This window comes from Strix uralensis, chromosome 6 (genome assembly GCF_047716275.1).
Source record: "Strix uralensis isolate ZFMK-TIS-50842 chromosome 6, bStrUra1, whole genome shotgun sequence".
In the NCBI taxonomy this organism is placed as follows: domain Eukaryota; kingdom Metazoa; phylum Chordata; class Aves; order Strigiformes; family Strigidae; genus Strix; species Strix uralensis.
The window spans coordinates 36,405,326-36,422,647 of record NC_133977.1 but is presented as its reverse complement, the minus strand read 5'-3'; the positions used below and the strand labels follow the sequence as shown (position 1 = coordinate 36,422,647).

Genomic DNA, 17,322 nt, shown 5'->3' with positions numbered 1-17,322 from the left:
CATCTCAAATGGTGTACATTATCACCATCCAGTTGATGATGACGTAACTATTTCTAGAGATTGAGGCTCAGACTTTGAGCTGTGGACATACCTTGTTGTTGTCGTTTTCACTACAGTAGAAAGCTTGCTCTGAAGAAGTGAATAGTCATTAAAAAGCAAGGAAAATAGAGCACTGAATGGGAATGTTATTTGCCACCATCATACTCTGAAAATTGGTATTTACTGGGATTGATATGCATATTTTCTTTTGGGACATAATATATTGTCCTCTGATTTCATTGATTAAAGTTGAAGAGTTATGATACATTGGTAGAAAGTAGTCCCATCCTGAATGAAGCATATGATAAGATCTGTGTAAAACTAATTTAATAGTGTATTTATTTCACCTTTCAAGTGCTTGTGAATACTTATTTTCCACAAAACCATCTACAGGTTTTGTCAGTAGCAGATAATCTGACTCTAGACTATCCTTGCTCTCACTTAGGGTTTAGATATTACATTGCATAGTCACGTGCTCTGTATCCTCTGTTTTGATTATATTTTCTTCAAGATACATTTACTAGAGGCTGTACTGGATTTAGCGTAATTTCCACTACAACAATTAGCTGAAGAGCGGTAAATAATAAGCATCAGCATTGTCAGTGTAAACCCCGAAATCCTATGCCAGGACCTCATTGTGCTCTGCTGGGAGTGCCAGATTCTCAAGAGCTACATTATGCAGCTTGTTAAGGACAGCCCTGAGGCCACTGCGATGTTATGCTTGCCATCTTTTCACTGCAAGCCCACAGCCTGAGTGTGATGGTAGGCATTGAGCCATCAGCTCTGCCTGAATCAGCTTGCAGAGACGCCTTCATGTGGACAAAAGGAGGTGAGCAAACTGCAGCCCTACAATGGCTCCAGGGACTGTTTTTTTATTGTGATATGTACATAGCCATTGAATTTTAAATTTTGGGTTTGTCTATGAAATGCATCTAGAGCACTGCAGAAGTAGGAATGCTGGTGAGCTCTCAGGAGTGTTTGAAAGGCATAGGAAGTTCACATTTCTATTGCATGTTGAAATACCCAGTTTTATTTGAGAATTGTAATTATATAGGAGTAGAGAAGCATATAAATCTTCCTTCCTTGAAATCACTGTATCTTATCCAAAGTGCAGCCTTGCCAATTCAGTAATCTGTGTGAAATCTGGTCTGGGCCACGCTGCCCACTCCAAAGCAGAGCCATCCGCGTCCCGTCTGGCTGGTCTTCTTGACAGTCTCAGCAGAAAGGTCAACTGCCAAGGCTGTCAGAGAAGTGCTGCTGTATTGAGATACCTGATTATCTCTCTGGGGAAGAGGCTGGGATAGGATGTGTGACTGAGACTGAGAATTTGTTCCCTAATTTTCGCAATAGTCCAGGGACGTGTACATTATTTGGGCAACAGCTGGCTGAGTCCATTGCCAAGCTGAACTCAGTAATGGTCCTTGGTGAAATGCAAGAGAGCAACCAGAGATTATTTTTTTTATTCTTATCCAAAAATGTTTCCATGTAGTTGGGAAAGCTGAGCAGTTTTGTGGGAAATTTAGGAAAAGATTGAATGTTCTGTGCTGGCAAAATTACATCTACAGCAATGTCTGACATTTCATCATCACTGCTCAATGTGGGGTGAGAAAACCAAAGTGCTGGTATAACTTTCCCTACTCTTCCACATCAATTTTTTTAGCACCTTATGTACAGTACATTTTCTAATTATAAGTCCCTATATATTATTTTTTTTACAGAGAGGACAGCTAAATAAACGTGTAGGTACCAGAAGATATCCAGGAGTAATAACCTGGTGGACCTTACTAGAGTTGTGTGGCACACGAGCAGTGATGTAGCCTATTAGGAAGGCTCTGTGTCGTGAATACTTCCCTTCCCCTCCTCTTTCTCTTGGTGCTGATTTACTGTTAATTGCATTTCAAACAAATTGAAATGGACTAATAGAGTCAAGTCTATTATCCTAGCTTTTAACACCATGAAATCATGTTTAGTGCTTTGCTCTAGGGGGGGAAATGAATATCCCTAACATTTTCCTCCCAGTAATGACAGAAATACAGATGGAGATTTCTGCATTAAAAAAAAAAAAGTGGAATGGGGAAAGTGTGAGGACAAATTGCAGAAATAGTCAAGTCTTGTGTTTTAGTCCATCAACTGATTGATCTTTGGGTTAGATAACTGCCTCCCATTTATGCTAGTACACACTTAGATCTTTCCATTTTCATTTATTTTTATTCATTTGCTTGTAGTGCTTTGTCCGGTTGTGTTCTAAAACTGAGGGAGACCTTTATTACTCCTGATAGGAGATTAATTATGGCATAGCTCCTATTTTCTTTCAAGTTTTTGGAATTGTTAGACAGCTCCTTGAATGATGTATGTTAACATCTTGCTGTCACATGGTGTGTTGACCGTTTCAGAAGGCTGGAGCTCAGCTGCAACTGTGTTATTGTGAGTGTACTCTTGAAACGGATAAAATGAGACAGACCCTTCTGGGGCAGCCTGGATTTGGGAAGTCTGAGTGAGCAGGTGTAGAGGTGCTATGCTCACTCCCAAGCAGAGTCCCAGGGGAGTAGAAGAAAACTGCAGGAAGATTTCTCCATCCAGGAAGACTGGAGAAGAAAGAGCTTTTACTCCACCTAACAAGGCTGGAGAAGAAATAGCTCCAGCAAGCTATTTCTGCCATTTGCCATGGATGGCATGAGCCAAGCCCTCAGGGGGTTGCAATTGAAGTTACCTGTTAATAAATTGGTAAACCTGTAGGAAAAATTTGGAAATATCTAAATTAGAACAGCTTTGTGTTATCATGGCAGTACATAGAAGAGGAATATATTTTTCAGAAACCTGGGTGAGAAGGTTTAGTTTTTATGTGATAATTAAGTTGACAGCACATGTGAATTCCACAGCGTGTCTGGGTAGAGCTCCAGTACAGTCACTGGAACTTTGTTCAGCTACATTCCCTGTGATTACATACATTTCAATCTATCTAGCTATATCTTCGTTGTCTTTGTGAAGTAATTCAGCTCCTTTTTGTTTACATCTTTTCAACATGTACAGAAGTGACTTGCTTAGGCAGCAGTCAGTCATGTTCTTCCAGCTGAGCTTATCACAAACATTACTACCTGTGGCTGATGGTCACTGTCCACCTTACCACCTTCCACAGCTCTAAAGTGAATATTTCCTCACTGGCTTCAGTTCAAACTCAAGAAGACTTGGTTTAAGTGCACTATATATTTCACTATTGTATTTTTTTTTCTTGTAAATCCCCCAGTGGATTTGTTAATATTCAAGAGCTGTCTACTTCCTCTGTCCCATCTGACGTGCTGGTATGGGGATATCAGCAGTTGTAATAATGAGGCATGATCCTGTGCCATTGCATGATATGGAAGAAATCTGCAATTTTATAAGTGAATAGTGACTGTTGAGAAGAGTTGAGGATTTTCATACATTAATAATATACTAAAGTAATGGGGACCACTGAAAATCGGCATGAGTTGAGTATGTCTTGGTATGATATCCAGCAACAAGATTAGAAAAAGAGGAAGATATATTGATTATGGATGGGCATTTGAATTTTCCATGTCAATTCAGAGTGCCTGATCACTTTATTCTGGAGTTGAAGAAGGTAGGAGGATAGGTTTTGTGCAAATGCCTGCACTCCCAATTTGTGCTAGTTATCTCTTTCTGCACAAATATACAACATGTAATAAGCATAATTAAAAAAAAAATCCAGGTTTTTTTTGATTAGGCTTGATTTATCCATCCATATCAGCGTAACAGTGGAGATCTGCTCTCTCGGGCTCTATTTTCACGTTAATATATCTCTGTGTAATAACTGAGAAGTCCACATTCTCAGCAAAGCTAATTTGCATGTGTCCAGTGGGATGCCTCTGTGACTGTGCTACTTCCATTTCTGTAGCTACTGTGCCATAAGATCTCCACCTCGGTTTTGGTTAGTTGGTGTTGGACATAGAAAGAAAAGGGAAGTGGAGACCTGCAGAAGTCAGAAAGTACAGGAGTTACCTGTGTCTACAACTTTGAAAGCCATTTTGAGTAGGTCATCTTCTATAGAGTTAAAGATTGACTGGAAGAGTCACAGTTTACATTGTAAAACTAGTTCAGAATAAATGTTTTCTTGGAAGTACTACTAAAAAGAGCCTAAACTTTTAGAAAAGCAGTGAAAATCTTGCTCAGCTGACACATGACTTATCTGACATATTGAAATTTGGTCTGTATCTGTAATATCTTTGTAAATGACTATTTTATTTAATTAGCAAACACTTAATTAGACAAAGATTTGTCTAGCACCTCCCGTTCATTAAATCAGAAAGCATTCTCTATTTTAATTAGCATGACATTTTCTATAATCAATTTAATGAAATGCCATCTGCAGTTCTAATAGTACTGTGTGCAGCAAGCGCTGATTGACGTATGTGTTGACAGCAAGGTATCAACATTGTCTCATGTTTGTATTTAAAAAAGATGTAAAATACGGAGAAAAGAGGACTCTGCCTTGCTAATGCTGCTGTTTGTGCTGCAAAGCTGAATTTTAGTTAAACAAAACAAAACTTAGTAAATATTTTCAGTAGGAAAACAACCATTTACAGTCTTCAGGTTAACACTATTGGTAATTTCAGAAGACTGCCCTGAGGCCTTCGTATTCTAGGTATTGTTGAGCAGATTTTCAGCTTTGCTTGAACGTCTCTCTTTCTCTTTCCTTCAGTTTTTCATGCTACTTATGCCCTCATGACTGTTTGATAGATTGCCTTAATATCCGATGTTTTTTTATTTACAAAACTACCTAAGTACTAATGCTGCTGTATCCCCAGCAAACTTCTTGGGCCCTTCCCTTGAACAGGAGTCTGGGGCTCATCAGCTGGGCCTCCTCCCGCCAAGCAAAAGGCAGGCTCTGCTAGAGGTACGGGAGGATCTATCTGCTCCCCTTGCTATGGTACTTGCTGGATAGGGAAAAGCCCCAGATTTGCATCTGTGTTCTGTATTATCATGAGAACGGAGAAAACAAAGTGGACAAAAACCCATCAGATTTCTGTATTGCTCATCATTTGTAATTGAAGGGAGGTTAGGATGTGAATACTTAAAGAGTGTCAGTGCCTACTACTTCTGGGCTCATTTAGGCTAAGATTTACAGTGCTCTGTACAAATTAGCTGCCTGTGCGCTCTCTACCTTCTTTATAAATCAGCTTTTTCTTCAAACTCTTCAATATCAGTATTAGTAATTTCTAAAACACTATTGAGACAGGTCCTAGCAAGTTGGACTTGGCATGTCTTCATTGAAATTGACGGATCCACACAAGTTTATCTCAGGAGTTACCATGAATTAAACCTTATTATCAACAAAGAATCAAAATCTAGCAAATATTCTACCAAAGTACTTTTGTTTGGCAAACAAAATTTACATTAACAGTACTGTGAATTTAGTAGGAATTAGGGTTTTTTTTCTCCAAAGTAGTACTATTAACTCTGTTACTCCCTGTATTAGCATTTGCAGAGATTATTCAAGGTAATTTCAGTGAACATGGTGGCAATGTGGATTTATAAACTACGCAGCTTTTGGTTTTATAGTAACCTTGGATTGCTATGATGATTATTAAAGGCTAGAGGAAAAACATGGTGTGTATTCACAGGTTAAAATTCACAGTTTTAAAACTCTGTGAATAGGATAGAATAAAATTCAATAAAATAAACCCACTGGTAGCAACACAACTCTTGCATGGCTAAGAGGAAGCATGCAGAGAATATTGGAGGCTCAGATTTAGGAATCTCCTAACTCCTGTGGCTTTAGTGAGCCTATGTTGCCTCCTTAAGTTTTCACAAATTCTCAGAGTCTATGCAGGGCAGGTTTCCAGCTTTTATGCTTTATCAGGCAAACCCCACTTGTTCCTGAAGCTGTTGGATCTTTCCAAGTACAACACTGATGACTCTTAGTTGACTGGTCATGTCTTACATCTCTATTGATCTGTGATGTCTTGTAATATATCCCAGATTTAGAGACCTACAGAAATGACAAAACATTTCATATCACCTTTGTTCATTCACATGTAGGACATGACTAGCTTTTTCTTGACTTACAGCTGAAATATGTGGTTAATAAGTGTGTCAACAGTTTAAGGCACACAGGGAGACTTTTGGAGTGACTAGTGGGAGAAGAAAATAATTACATGGTAAGTAGCCTGGAGCTTTTTGTGTCATGTACAGGTATGAATATGCAGATACCACCAATAAAAGAAGAAAACTTTCAACTACTAGAAATTTGAATCAATATTGGGCATTGGACTAAAAATTGAGACTTAAGTTCCTCAACGTGCTATTGATGGCCTGCAGCAAATCACTTCAGCTTTTTGTGCATCTTCTTTATCTGTTACCTTTTGTATTGTCTTTTCTAATTCTTTGGAGCAGGAAACCAATGATATGTAATAAAGTTTCTAACACAACAGGCTTGTTCATCTGTAAACAAGGAAAAGGTTGGTTTCTGAGGAAATAGTTGCCTTAATATTAATTGTATCCTTGTGAAGTAAGGTGCAATGGATCTTTGTAAGTAAATCCTGTTTTTCAAGGTGGTGAAAGAATAATTAATGTTCATTTGGGAAACACTAGTGAAAGAGAATAAAGAAACAGCTCAGTGGACTAACATTGCACAACTGTTGTTTGAACTAATTAGATGATTTATTTGACAAATCAATTGCAGTCTAGATATCCTCATAGCATTGCTTACAGATACAGTAATTTTGAGTAAAGATAATAGAGGCTGGCTCTAAACAGTAGTAAGCTTTTAAGTGTTTGGAATATGGAGTTTTAGTCACAATTTAGGTTTGCTTTAAAGTTTATGGTAACTTGCCCTTTCAACCCAGTCTGTGTAATTTAAATTACAGCATGAGTTGCTTAATTTCAGTGACATGTGAAATCAGAATTTATACTTATCAAATAAACCACCACCATTCAGTGTCCTGCTTTCAGAAAGCTAAATTGTTAAAGGCCATATAGACCCTGGGCAAAACTCTTACACTAGCACAATTCAGGACTTGATTTTCAGTGATGGCAATGTATTTAAGGATGGGAGTTTGTCCGTTTTTTCCCTCACATAATACATAATTTTTCATTTGAATTTAAAAGGCCCTGAATTTTTTTTTAGATAATGTGAACATATATGATGCCGTGTGAAGCTAGTTGGAACAGTGAGTGCTGCAAATAAATTCTATAGCATTTAGGACATGGCAGAGTGTTGTCAATTCAATAAATGAGGGAAAATTCAATAAATGAGGCTAAAGAAGTTATTGCAGAATTGATGGGGGTCAAGCTGCTTGTCAAATATGAAAGTTTTGCATTGATTTCTTTGCATTTTATGATATTTTGCCTGTACTTTGACATTCCTTGGAATATATATTAGGCCAGGCGCAGTATAGAGCTGCATCTCCTGCCAACAACACATATCCTGATCTTGAGCAGAACCTTTACCAGTGTTGAACCTAAAACAGGAACAATAGCCTTAGTAAAACTATTTACATGAAATGCTGCTTTCATTTTAAAAAGACCTGAGATTATGATGCTGCCATGTTTACATCATAGTTGCATCACTGAGGGTTATATTTATGTCATTGATATATACATCCAAACTATGATTTAAATTGTATGGATTAATCATTACAGCAGAACATGTGTTCCACCTTCTTTGCCTAGAGATAGAGCACATGATGAAAAAATTTACTTTTAAGAATATACAATAGCATAAGAATTTTGACATTTAGCCTCACAATAATAAAATAAATTATTGTTGGTTCTGTAGCTAATATAATCCTGTAAGAGGATATAATATTTGTGTTGCTGACTCAGGTGAAATTATTATGCTGCGATAATCACAGAAGAATTTTGGTTTTAGAGTTTGTTTTCATGTGATATTTAATATTGCATTATTTGTGAAAGCCAGATAAGTTGTAGAGAGCCTGTTCAGCAGCTGGTTTGATCTACAGAGCTGCATGTCCACTGGGCAGCCTTCCTCAGAGTCAGCTTTAGAAATAAGCTCAAAATCAAGGTGGAATAAATTCTTCCCAAAGATAGTTATCTATAATAACAGCTGAGCCTACTATACCTTTTTCTGTCTGTCTGAGTCACCAAGTTTGTTATCTTATTCAGACAGACATGACGTTTGTCTTCTAACAAACCCAATGAGTTTAATTAAACTAGACACTGCAGTTCTGATGAAAAACCTTAAATATGCAGTACAGAGAACAGGAAAGATATTTATGGCACTCTTTTTTGAAACCCCTGCAATTGAGCAAATCAATTTGGTAAGCCGTACCAGAGCCATCTCAGCAGGTAGACTAAACCACCTGCTGCAGGGTAAGGCAGGGGAGGGGAGAAGGAGCGGTAGTCCATTTTGTCTGCCGGGGAAGAATTTCTCATCTGAGATTTGTGGAATTTTGACACTGTGCCTTCGAGCATCATACCAGGCATATACCCATGTGGATTCTCTGAATGATGCTGCAGCACTAACCAACCCCAGTATCCCATCTGCAGCTGAGATCAATATTTGATAGTCTGTAGGAAAGTGGAGTAGAAGGCACAAACAGGAGACGAATTATGTATCAGAAGGAAGAATAAATATCCCTTGATCCCACAGGCAGTCAACTAAAAAAACCCAAGGTTTGAGATTTTTATTAAAATTGTCTTAGCACAGAGCTACAAACACGAGTTATATTGTGCAGACAATCCTGCATTCCCAAAGATTCATTGCAGAAGGGGATGAGAAAATCAATAGAGGGAGTTAAATCCAGAGATTCCAGGCCAGAAGAGATTGCAACAGCCTTCCAAACTCAAGCCTTTATATTTTTACCCACATTCAGACTAAACTAATTCTTGACGTAAAGATCTAAAGCATATATTTAAGAAAAAACCTCCCAGGGCTGCTGATTCTGTCATCTCCTTTGCTGAGCTCTTCCAGACATCCCAGCCTCCATACTTGTCGTCAACTTTTCCCTAACTGTATATATATATGACCTAGATGTCTTTGAACTTTCCCTCTGTTAACCTGAATGGTTTTAACCATTCCAACCTTGCATTTTTGTTTGCTTTCTGATCCAGAGTTACACTGACAATTTCTTAGCATTCCTCTTTACTCATTTCCAATTCTTACAGCGTACATTCCAGGAACTGAACGTTTTACAATACTGTCATTCTCACCAGTGGTGTGAGCAGAGTTAAGATCACCCTAGGACTTTTACTTGTGATCTACTTATGCTGAAGAATTGCATCAACTCTTTTTGTCATGATATTGCATTGAGAATACATAGTACAGTAATTATCTGCATAAACCCATAAGCTTTTCTTACCATCACTGTTCTTCAAGTCTCCCATTTACAATAATGACCATTTAACCAGGTGAGACTGATCACTTCATAGGAGTACCCTGTCTTCCTCTTTATTTTACTTAGTGATACTATTTTTAATCCTTCTAATGTGTTTCCAGTTAATTCTGTATAATGTAAGCTTTGGAACCACAGTGTCATAAAATAAATCAAATACCTTGAAATAAACCCAATATACAGTTTCAGCATAGTTGCCGATATCAAACATAACCCTGTCAAACTTTATTTAACGAGATCTATGTTCCGTAAAATGCTATCAGATATTAATGATATTGCTAGCCAGTATTTTGTAGGAAGAATCCTGGATTTATTGTGCCGCTGTTTTATTTGGGACTGATGTCAGAATAGCTTCTGTACAGACCTTTGGTTGTCTGTCTTCACCTTTTAGTAGCACAGAATAAACTTGTCAGTCATCCAACGGTTTGGAGCTTCCAAAGTTTTCAGAAATTTGAGAACTATTACAAGTAGGAAATTTTCAATGAGTTGTTTTAAAGACTGTTTTGTGTACATCATCCAGGGCTGGTGACTTGATAACACATGTTCTTTATAGAGACTTCCTCACATTCTCCTTTGCTGAACACAGAATGCTTTCTATGATGTCCTTAGATGGATAATGTGACTTTTCAGTGCTGCAGTTTGTGCCCAGCCAAGAGGCTTTTACGTGATACTACTCTTTGTTTTAAATTAAACGAAAATTTCTTTGAAGTAGGAATCCTGCTTCTCTGAATGGCTTTGTGAAGTGTCAGGGATCCTTGAACTTTTTTGTGGCAAAGATACCAAGATAATAAAATAAATCAACCAGCTGTATAAATGGACAATTTTAAGGGCTAGGTATTATTTTCTTCTGTAGACTTTTTGACTCTAGGTAACAAAAATCTCAAACCAAATGTATGTTTATGGCTCTTACTTACATTTGAGCTATCAATGAAAAAAATCATCATTATGTTGTGTGACCATCAACTATCACATTATCCAGCCTGACAAGCTGTTGATTGAAATGAGACTTCCATATAAATTGATATGATTATTTTTGAAGACTGTATTTGTGCTCAATGCTTGCATGGTATTTTGATACCGTCTTTCATCTGAGAATCTCCATGCATTTTGCAAGTGTTCATTTAATTTATGCACTTCAGGAATTAACTACTGAATCCAATATAGAGATGAAAGCCCCAAGTTCAGTGAGAGGTATAATTACTGTCCAGTGAAGTCTGCCTTTTGAAGAGGTCTGGCTCAATTTTTGGTTCTGATCATTTGAATAAATTCTCTTCTAACTTGAGAACAAAGACTTTAATTTATGTCATTCACAGTATTTGCTATTCCAAATGCCATTTCACACCATGTGTATGACTTGCAAGAAAGGCCCTAGGACTGTGTATTTAACTCATGGTCCTGTTAGCAATTTTAAGGGCAAGTTCTTTATTTGGGTGAAATGTTCATGGTAGGATTAGTTAATGAGGCATGATGCTATAAATCCTGTTGGCCAAATGTATGTGGGATGTGGAAAAGTAGATAACTGAGAAGGAATTACATTCTGATACTGTTGTTTGGATTTGGGTATCATATTAGTCTCACCTTTGGACCAGAAATGCATTCTTCAGAGCACTGTTCGAGCGGTGGGAAGGAACAAGGCTAGTTGTAGACAGCTGTTCTATGTCTTTGGGTTATATGTGCCATTTCTCACATTATGGTTTACTCATAATTGGGGACAGTTCTTTGGTCAGACATCTTTGGTTTTTCTGTAATATTGCTTATATCATGGTACAACATAATTGGGGATTTTCAGTGCTAGAGTACCTAAAAGAATACATGCAAAAAACCCTGCAAGAAGTTGCAAGAACTTTAATATTCTGTAGTAGCTAGTAACCTGAAACCAAAATAACTTTCTACAAAGTGTTACTACTTTTTATTCAAAATGAATATTTGAAATCTTTTTCTTTATAAGAAGTTGCTATTAATTCCACCCTTCACAATCTAATTTTCCTTCCTAAACAACAGCTCTGATAATAGTCCTAAACTCCATCAATCCACCCCACTTCCCAGCCATGATCCTAAAATAGCTTTGTAAGCTCTTCAAATAAGGCTTCATTAATTTTACAGAACATACCAGAGGATATTCACTAGTGCTGTATATCTGGAGTTTCTGTGGAGTCAATTAAAATACAGCTTCATTTTTCTGAATAAACGAAGCATATTTTTTATGATAGCATAACCTTTTTCTCTAGTCATGTTTACTTCCCACTTCATAAAATTCAGGGATCTGTAATGAATTTCTCAGACATTACTGAGGATTAGTAAAGTTCTTTTGTGTTTCCTTTAGGCTTAATTTAGAACTTTTCTTATGCTTTCTACATTTTTATAACAAAAGTTTCATTTGATTAAATATAAATCTATTACATGGGTTTTAAATAACATGAAAGAATCAGCAGTCTATTCAATCTTTTCTTAGAAATAGTGGGAAATTTGGAACCAATTTTTGTTTTAAATCAAGGCTAATATAGTTATTGTGTATTTCTTGGTAATTTTACAGCTACCGATACAAACAGATACAAAGCCTTTTTCATAGGAGTCACAACTAATTTTATAATTTTTTTTTTTCTTTAGTTCAGGTGTATTAGATTATTTTTTTTATGGAAACTTATAAATCAAGTAAGTGGTAGAAGGCAAAAATTATGACAGTTCATCCCACAGTGTTTTATATGTTCTACAAATTGTCCTATTTAGCTTTAACACTCCTTTGCTAACATTCAGCTTATGTGATGATCTAGTATTCTGTGGCCCAGCACTAATTGCACAGGACATGGACTGTCTTAAGATACAGTACATATCTTTGTCAGTCCTGTTACTGGAGATACAGAATAGTACAGAAGTTTTTTAGAATCACTTCTAAGGATATATGTGAATATGATGTCCAGCAAAGGCTTTTTTCTTTGCAAAAATTTACTTTTGTATATGACCCTTTTCATAGTGCATATGGTTGGACCTTAAAGTGTCAGATTGACAGTGCTACCTAGGTTTTACGTTCAAGATGTCACTTCATTCACAGCAATCCCACTGGATATATTTTTGCCACAGAAAATGTTTCCATTTAAATGAAATATTTTTGAGTGAGGTCAGCATGCTATAGGGCATAAACTGGTATTTTTGAAGCTCGTGAGGGAGATCAACAAAACTAGCTATTATGAGTGCAATGCTTCTCTCAATCTTGTTTATGTATTGTAATAAAGATATTCTAATAACCTTAATATGCTGGTTTTCTCTACAGATGTGTTAAATACTCAATATGTTTGTTAACTGTTAATGCCTTTGTTGTTGCAGATACAGCAGTGGTGTATAAAAATAGGAATGGACATGTTGTTGAACTGAATGTAGAAACAAATACAACTACATTATTATTGGAAAATACGACTTTTGTAAGTAATATATTATTTACTTACTATTTAGTGGAAGTCGGCTAACATTTTTTCCTGCAACAGGAGTGAGAGAGTACAATATTTAAAGGTTACAGAAAATATGTTTATAACCTAGACTAGATTATGTATAAATGGAAAGTGTAATCCATTCCTCTGTCAGTGCATGATTTCTGGCTGAAGTTATTTGTTGTTTTATTCCTACGTGTAAATAACCAAGATGTTGGAGGATATGTTGTTGGCTGTAGTCCACGCTTTGTTCAGGCCATTTGAAGGATCATGCCTGACATATGTGCTGGTGAATCTACCTGGTGTCTATTATAAGTGATTTCATAAAATGGGAGAATGTTACTCAAAATGTTGAGAGCTTTTCACTATTGGAAAAGGGGAAAAGTGTTCAAAAATCATATGAAGATTTTCCTTTAAGCAATTAAATATGCAAAGAAAAATGTATTTCCTAGTCCTGTTAATCTCTGGTTTACTTGTTCCTCTGTGCTTTAATGGCAAACTAGATGATTGGGGATTATTCCTCTTGACCAATAAATAGTATATAATGAGTAGTTTGCATATGTTTCTGACTAGCAGTAATTGCTAAGAAATGCTTTAATGCCTTAGTCTACATTTTCTTTTGCTTTGCTTGCTGCTGTTATTCTCAGTGATACCACTTATATCCTACCCTGTAATTCTCGTTTATCAGGGTTTTGCAGCATAAACACGTGGCTTGTCAATCTTTCCTCATAAATACTCCGTACAGACCACTGGCTGTTATTTCTAATCCCTGTATTTTTAATTTAGTAAAATCTTTTGCACCTGCAGACCCAAAAGGATGACTCATTTTCATCAGTGGTCTTTGGCAAAAGCTGATTTTATTCCTGGTCTGTTCCTGGCCTTTGCTGATACAGATTTCTCCTTTCAAAACGTAAAGCCCCTGGTGACCTTTTCTTCTAACTCCTCGAACTAGAAAGAGGAGAGCAGAAGTTCAGGAGAAAGAACTCGATGCTGATTTCCTAGGTCAATGTAAAGATGAAGGAAAAGGGAGGAGAGAATTGTATTTTGATGGTGTGTATGTGTGTGAGGCTCCCTTTCTACAAGCTGCACCCTTCCATATACTGGGATGTGCCTCCAGGTACCTCTTAGCCCAAAAAAGGCTGGCAGACACAATTAAAAGGGGGTGAAAAGGTGAATTACTGTAAAGTACAAACCACAAAGTATCGCAGAAGCATTTTCCCTCTTATGTGAGCACTTGCCTGGCTACGTAGAGGATTAACTGTGTCGGGCCTATGTATTGCCTTCAGTGTATCCCTTGAATACAAGCAGCTGCTTGGACATCCCTGCCTATAAAACTTGACTTTAATGACAAGACTTGAGTTTTCTCACAGATGAATTCATATACTTTTGGCTGCAAGTATTTGGCTCATATGATGTCAAGTGTAATGGCAACATGACAAGTTATTCAGGCCATTATGCTAAACCAGTCTTGCCAAGTAATGATGGATCAGTATGGACAGGCTGCTTCACGCTGCGAGCATTGCCTCTTTTCACAAAGTTGCTCTTATCTGGGCTTTTTATGGAACTGATTCATCCTTAAGTCACACAGACTGAGAGAGCTCTAGACACTAGATACCTATTCTTAGTTAGAAATGTGGGGAACTGATCCAAAATGGGTAATATTTAAGCAACCATTTAACAGTTATGTGTGGAACAGAGACAAATAGTTTTCTCCTGCAAAGCTCCTTTCTGTACACAGTCAAAAGCTAAGAGTGTTAGAGGTAAGTAAAGTGAATTCCAGCAATGATTATTCATATGGAAGTAGAATAAAAAGCTGAAAACAGAGCAGAAGACTCAGTAAGTTTGTTGGTGTATGCTTGGCAGACAGCAATGGGAAATGTTGCTGTGCCGAGTTGTCTGTTGACAAGGTGGCCAGCGATCCTTTCAGGAGATCTTAACATTACAGAGGCAGACTGTACGACTGAAATCAAAAGCTGTCCTGTTCTTCTAAGCTCCACTGTTCCCCAATTCACACTGCTAAGTGTACCCTTACAAACTTAGACACCTGGATCGTTTATCAAACATTTTCCTCGTGCAGTGTCACATCTGCTTAATTGCTGGTGCGTAATTAGAGTGGTGCTGGTTTAATTACTCTGCAGAGATGTCTTATATTAATAAAAAATACAGCACAGATCCAACATAAGCAGTGGCAATGCAAGTTCCCTCATTCTTCCCTATCAAAGAGTTTTAGTCATGAAAGTGTCACCTTTTGATGGGAGTTATTAGTCTGCTTTCAATCTGTGTTCCCTCTCCTGTTTGCCTCTCTGCAGCAGCCCCCCAGAAGTGGCAGGTTTTTCTTGGTAATGTTGATAATTGTCCACTGAAAATTGAACTGCCGTGATAAACTCATTGCACAGAGTCAAGGGGCTAGTAATGACTCTTTGTCACTACTGATGAGGCTCTATTTGAACCAGTAGCTCAAAACAGATTTTCTTTTTTCCTCATTACTAATCCCCTGAAGCAGTCTTCCACTGTGTCCAGATCACTGGCTCTTCTTTTGCATCTTAGAGACTGCCATTTTTGTGCGAAGTACATTTCTTTTATCCTTCACTGTGTTGCTTATTGTCTTTAAGTCAGATAGCCCTACTGAAGAGCTGCTATGCTCACTATGTGTGTGTATCAGCAAAAAAGCAGACTGCTGTTTTTTTAAAAATATATGTATAAAGATTTTTAAACAAAACTTTAAAAATACCTCTAAAAATAGTCATGTACCTGGAAGGAAAAAAGGTTAGTCTTTTGTCATTCTAAGATGCCCATTTCTCTCCCATAGGGAAGTATCTATCCAAAGTTTCATCATTAAATTATTTTTTTTCCAGTGTCATTAGATTTTATTCAGAAGAAATGTCTGCATTTCATTTGTCCTTTTCTAATCAAATCCTTTTCTATAATCGATCTACTAGTAAAATAATCTGGCCTTTATATAATTAAACTATCAGCAAAGCAATATTATGGATAACAAATATAGTGACATAAGTGAAAAGAGTAGCTTGTAAAGCACAAAGAATATCTATTAGTGTCGCTGGATATCATAATTTAAAGATGTTTTCCAATACATATTTGTCCTCTAAGTGTATTCCTGTAGAGCATCCTGTTTAAGCTGTCTAATAAACAGTTAATATTCTGAGTGAGCAGCATATAAATGCTAACAGCTGGAGGCTGGGTAAGTCTTCTATTAAATGGAGCCAAAAAAAGCCCTAGACATTAATCACTGTGTGGCATCCTGATGTTTTCAATGCTGCCTCGATATGTGATTACAGTATGTTCTCTATCATCTGTCTGAGGTGCCTATCACCATGATCGTAAGTGACATGCCTCCCAGTTTTTCAGCATTTAGCAATACTTTATTACACACTACAGTTCCAAAATAAGTAACATTACTCCATATTTATCTGAGTAATTTCAATGTTTAACAAGTGTTTTATTTATTCCTTTTGCTGTCAGCTATTACATAAAGTCACTAAGAGCAGGTTACTGGTTCACACAGAACCCAGCCACAAGATCTGGCTATGCTGGAGAGGAGAGCATGAAGGACCACATGGATTCTTTTGCTCAGGGGACATTGTCCATCTGGTCCCTTATCATACTTCTAGCTCAACATCTCTACTCTGTTTTACAATCCTTAAACCCAAGCCAAAATGAAAAAAGCAAACACAGAGATGAGAGAAAACGTGTGTAGGGACTGTGTGTTCTGTTATGGTACTTTCCAAATGTGTTGAATCCTCTGAAAGAAACCTTTAGAAATTTTGCCTTCATTTCTCCCTCTCAAAAAAAGATGCAATAATTATGAAAGTGGTAAGACTGTTTTTTGTTAGCCCTTGGTTCCACTGCTTTTGTGGTGGATGTGTGCAAGATTATTCAGATACCATGCATACACCCTAACAAACACTCAGTCCAGGATCCAGGGTCAGAAATGAATCTAGCATGACTCTTGAAGACTTCTGAGTGTAGATGATGGGATATATTTTGAATCATCAAATAAAAGGCTATTGATTTGTTCGCAATGCCCAACGATGCAAGTAGAATTGTTTTCAATTTGGAAACTCTAGAACAGGGTCTTGTATTTACAACAGCTTCCTCCCAGCTGCATGCTTTGGACTCGTCTAAAACCCAGCAATTCCTGACTTGCTCTCCCCCTTGATTTCGGTGCCTTTCCACAACTCTTTTCAAGCACCAGGGGAAATTATATCCTGGTGCACATCAAACAAATACTACAGTTGCAAACCTGTTTCCAGGGGCTTGTCAGGACTATACCCTAGACTGTGTTGTATTGTCGTATTACTGTGGACCATCTTTTACACAAGGATAGAGAGAGAAGGATTACTTCTTGCTGCCTACTAATTGGGGGATGTCATCAGAAGGGTGAGCAGAGCAGGAGTAGTCTTGGCTCATGAATCATTATCAGGCTGTGGCAGCCCAGCTGTGAAAACCTTGTGGAGGCCTTGCAGCCAAAAGCAGAGAATGAGAGTTTTAGT

The 17,322-nt window shown here is 37.4% G+C and overlaps 1 protein-coding gene across 2 annotated transcripts in view; it reads left to right on the top strand.

The window, feature by feature from the left end:
• Positions 1-17,322, top strand: part of DPP10 (dipeptidyl peptidase like 10) — a 555,621-nt gene that overhangs the window by 386,574 nt on the left and 151,725 nt on the right. For both annotated transcript variants that reach the window (XM_074873697.1, XM_074873696.1), the window contains exon 4: positions 12,711-12,805. In XM_074873697.1, coding sequence (XP_074729798.1) covers positions 12,711-12,805 — 95 coding nt within the window. The remainder of the gene's footprint in view (positions 1-12,710; positions 12,806-17,322) is intronic.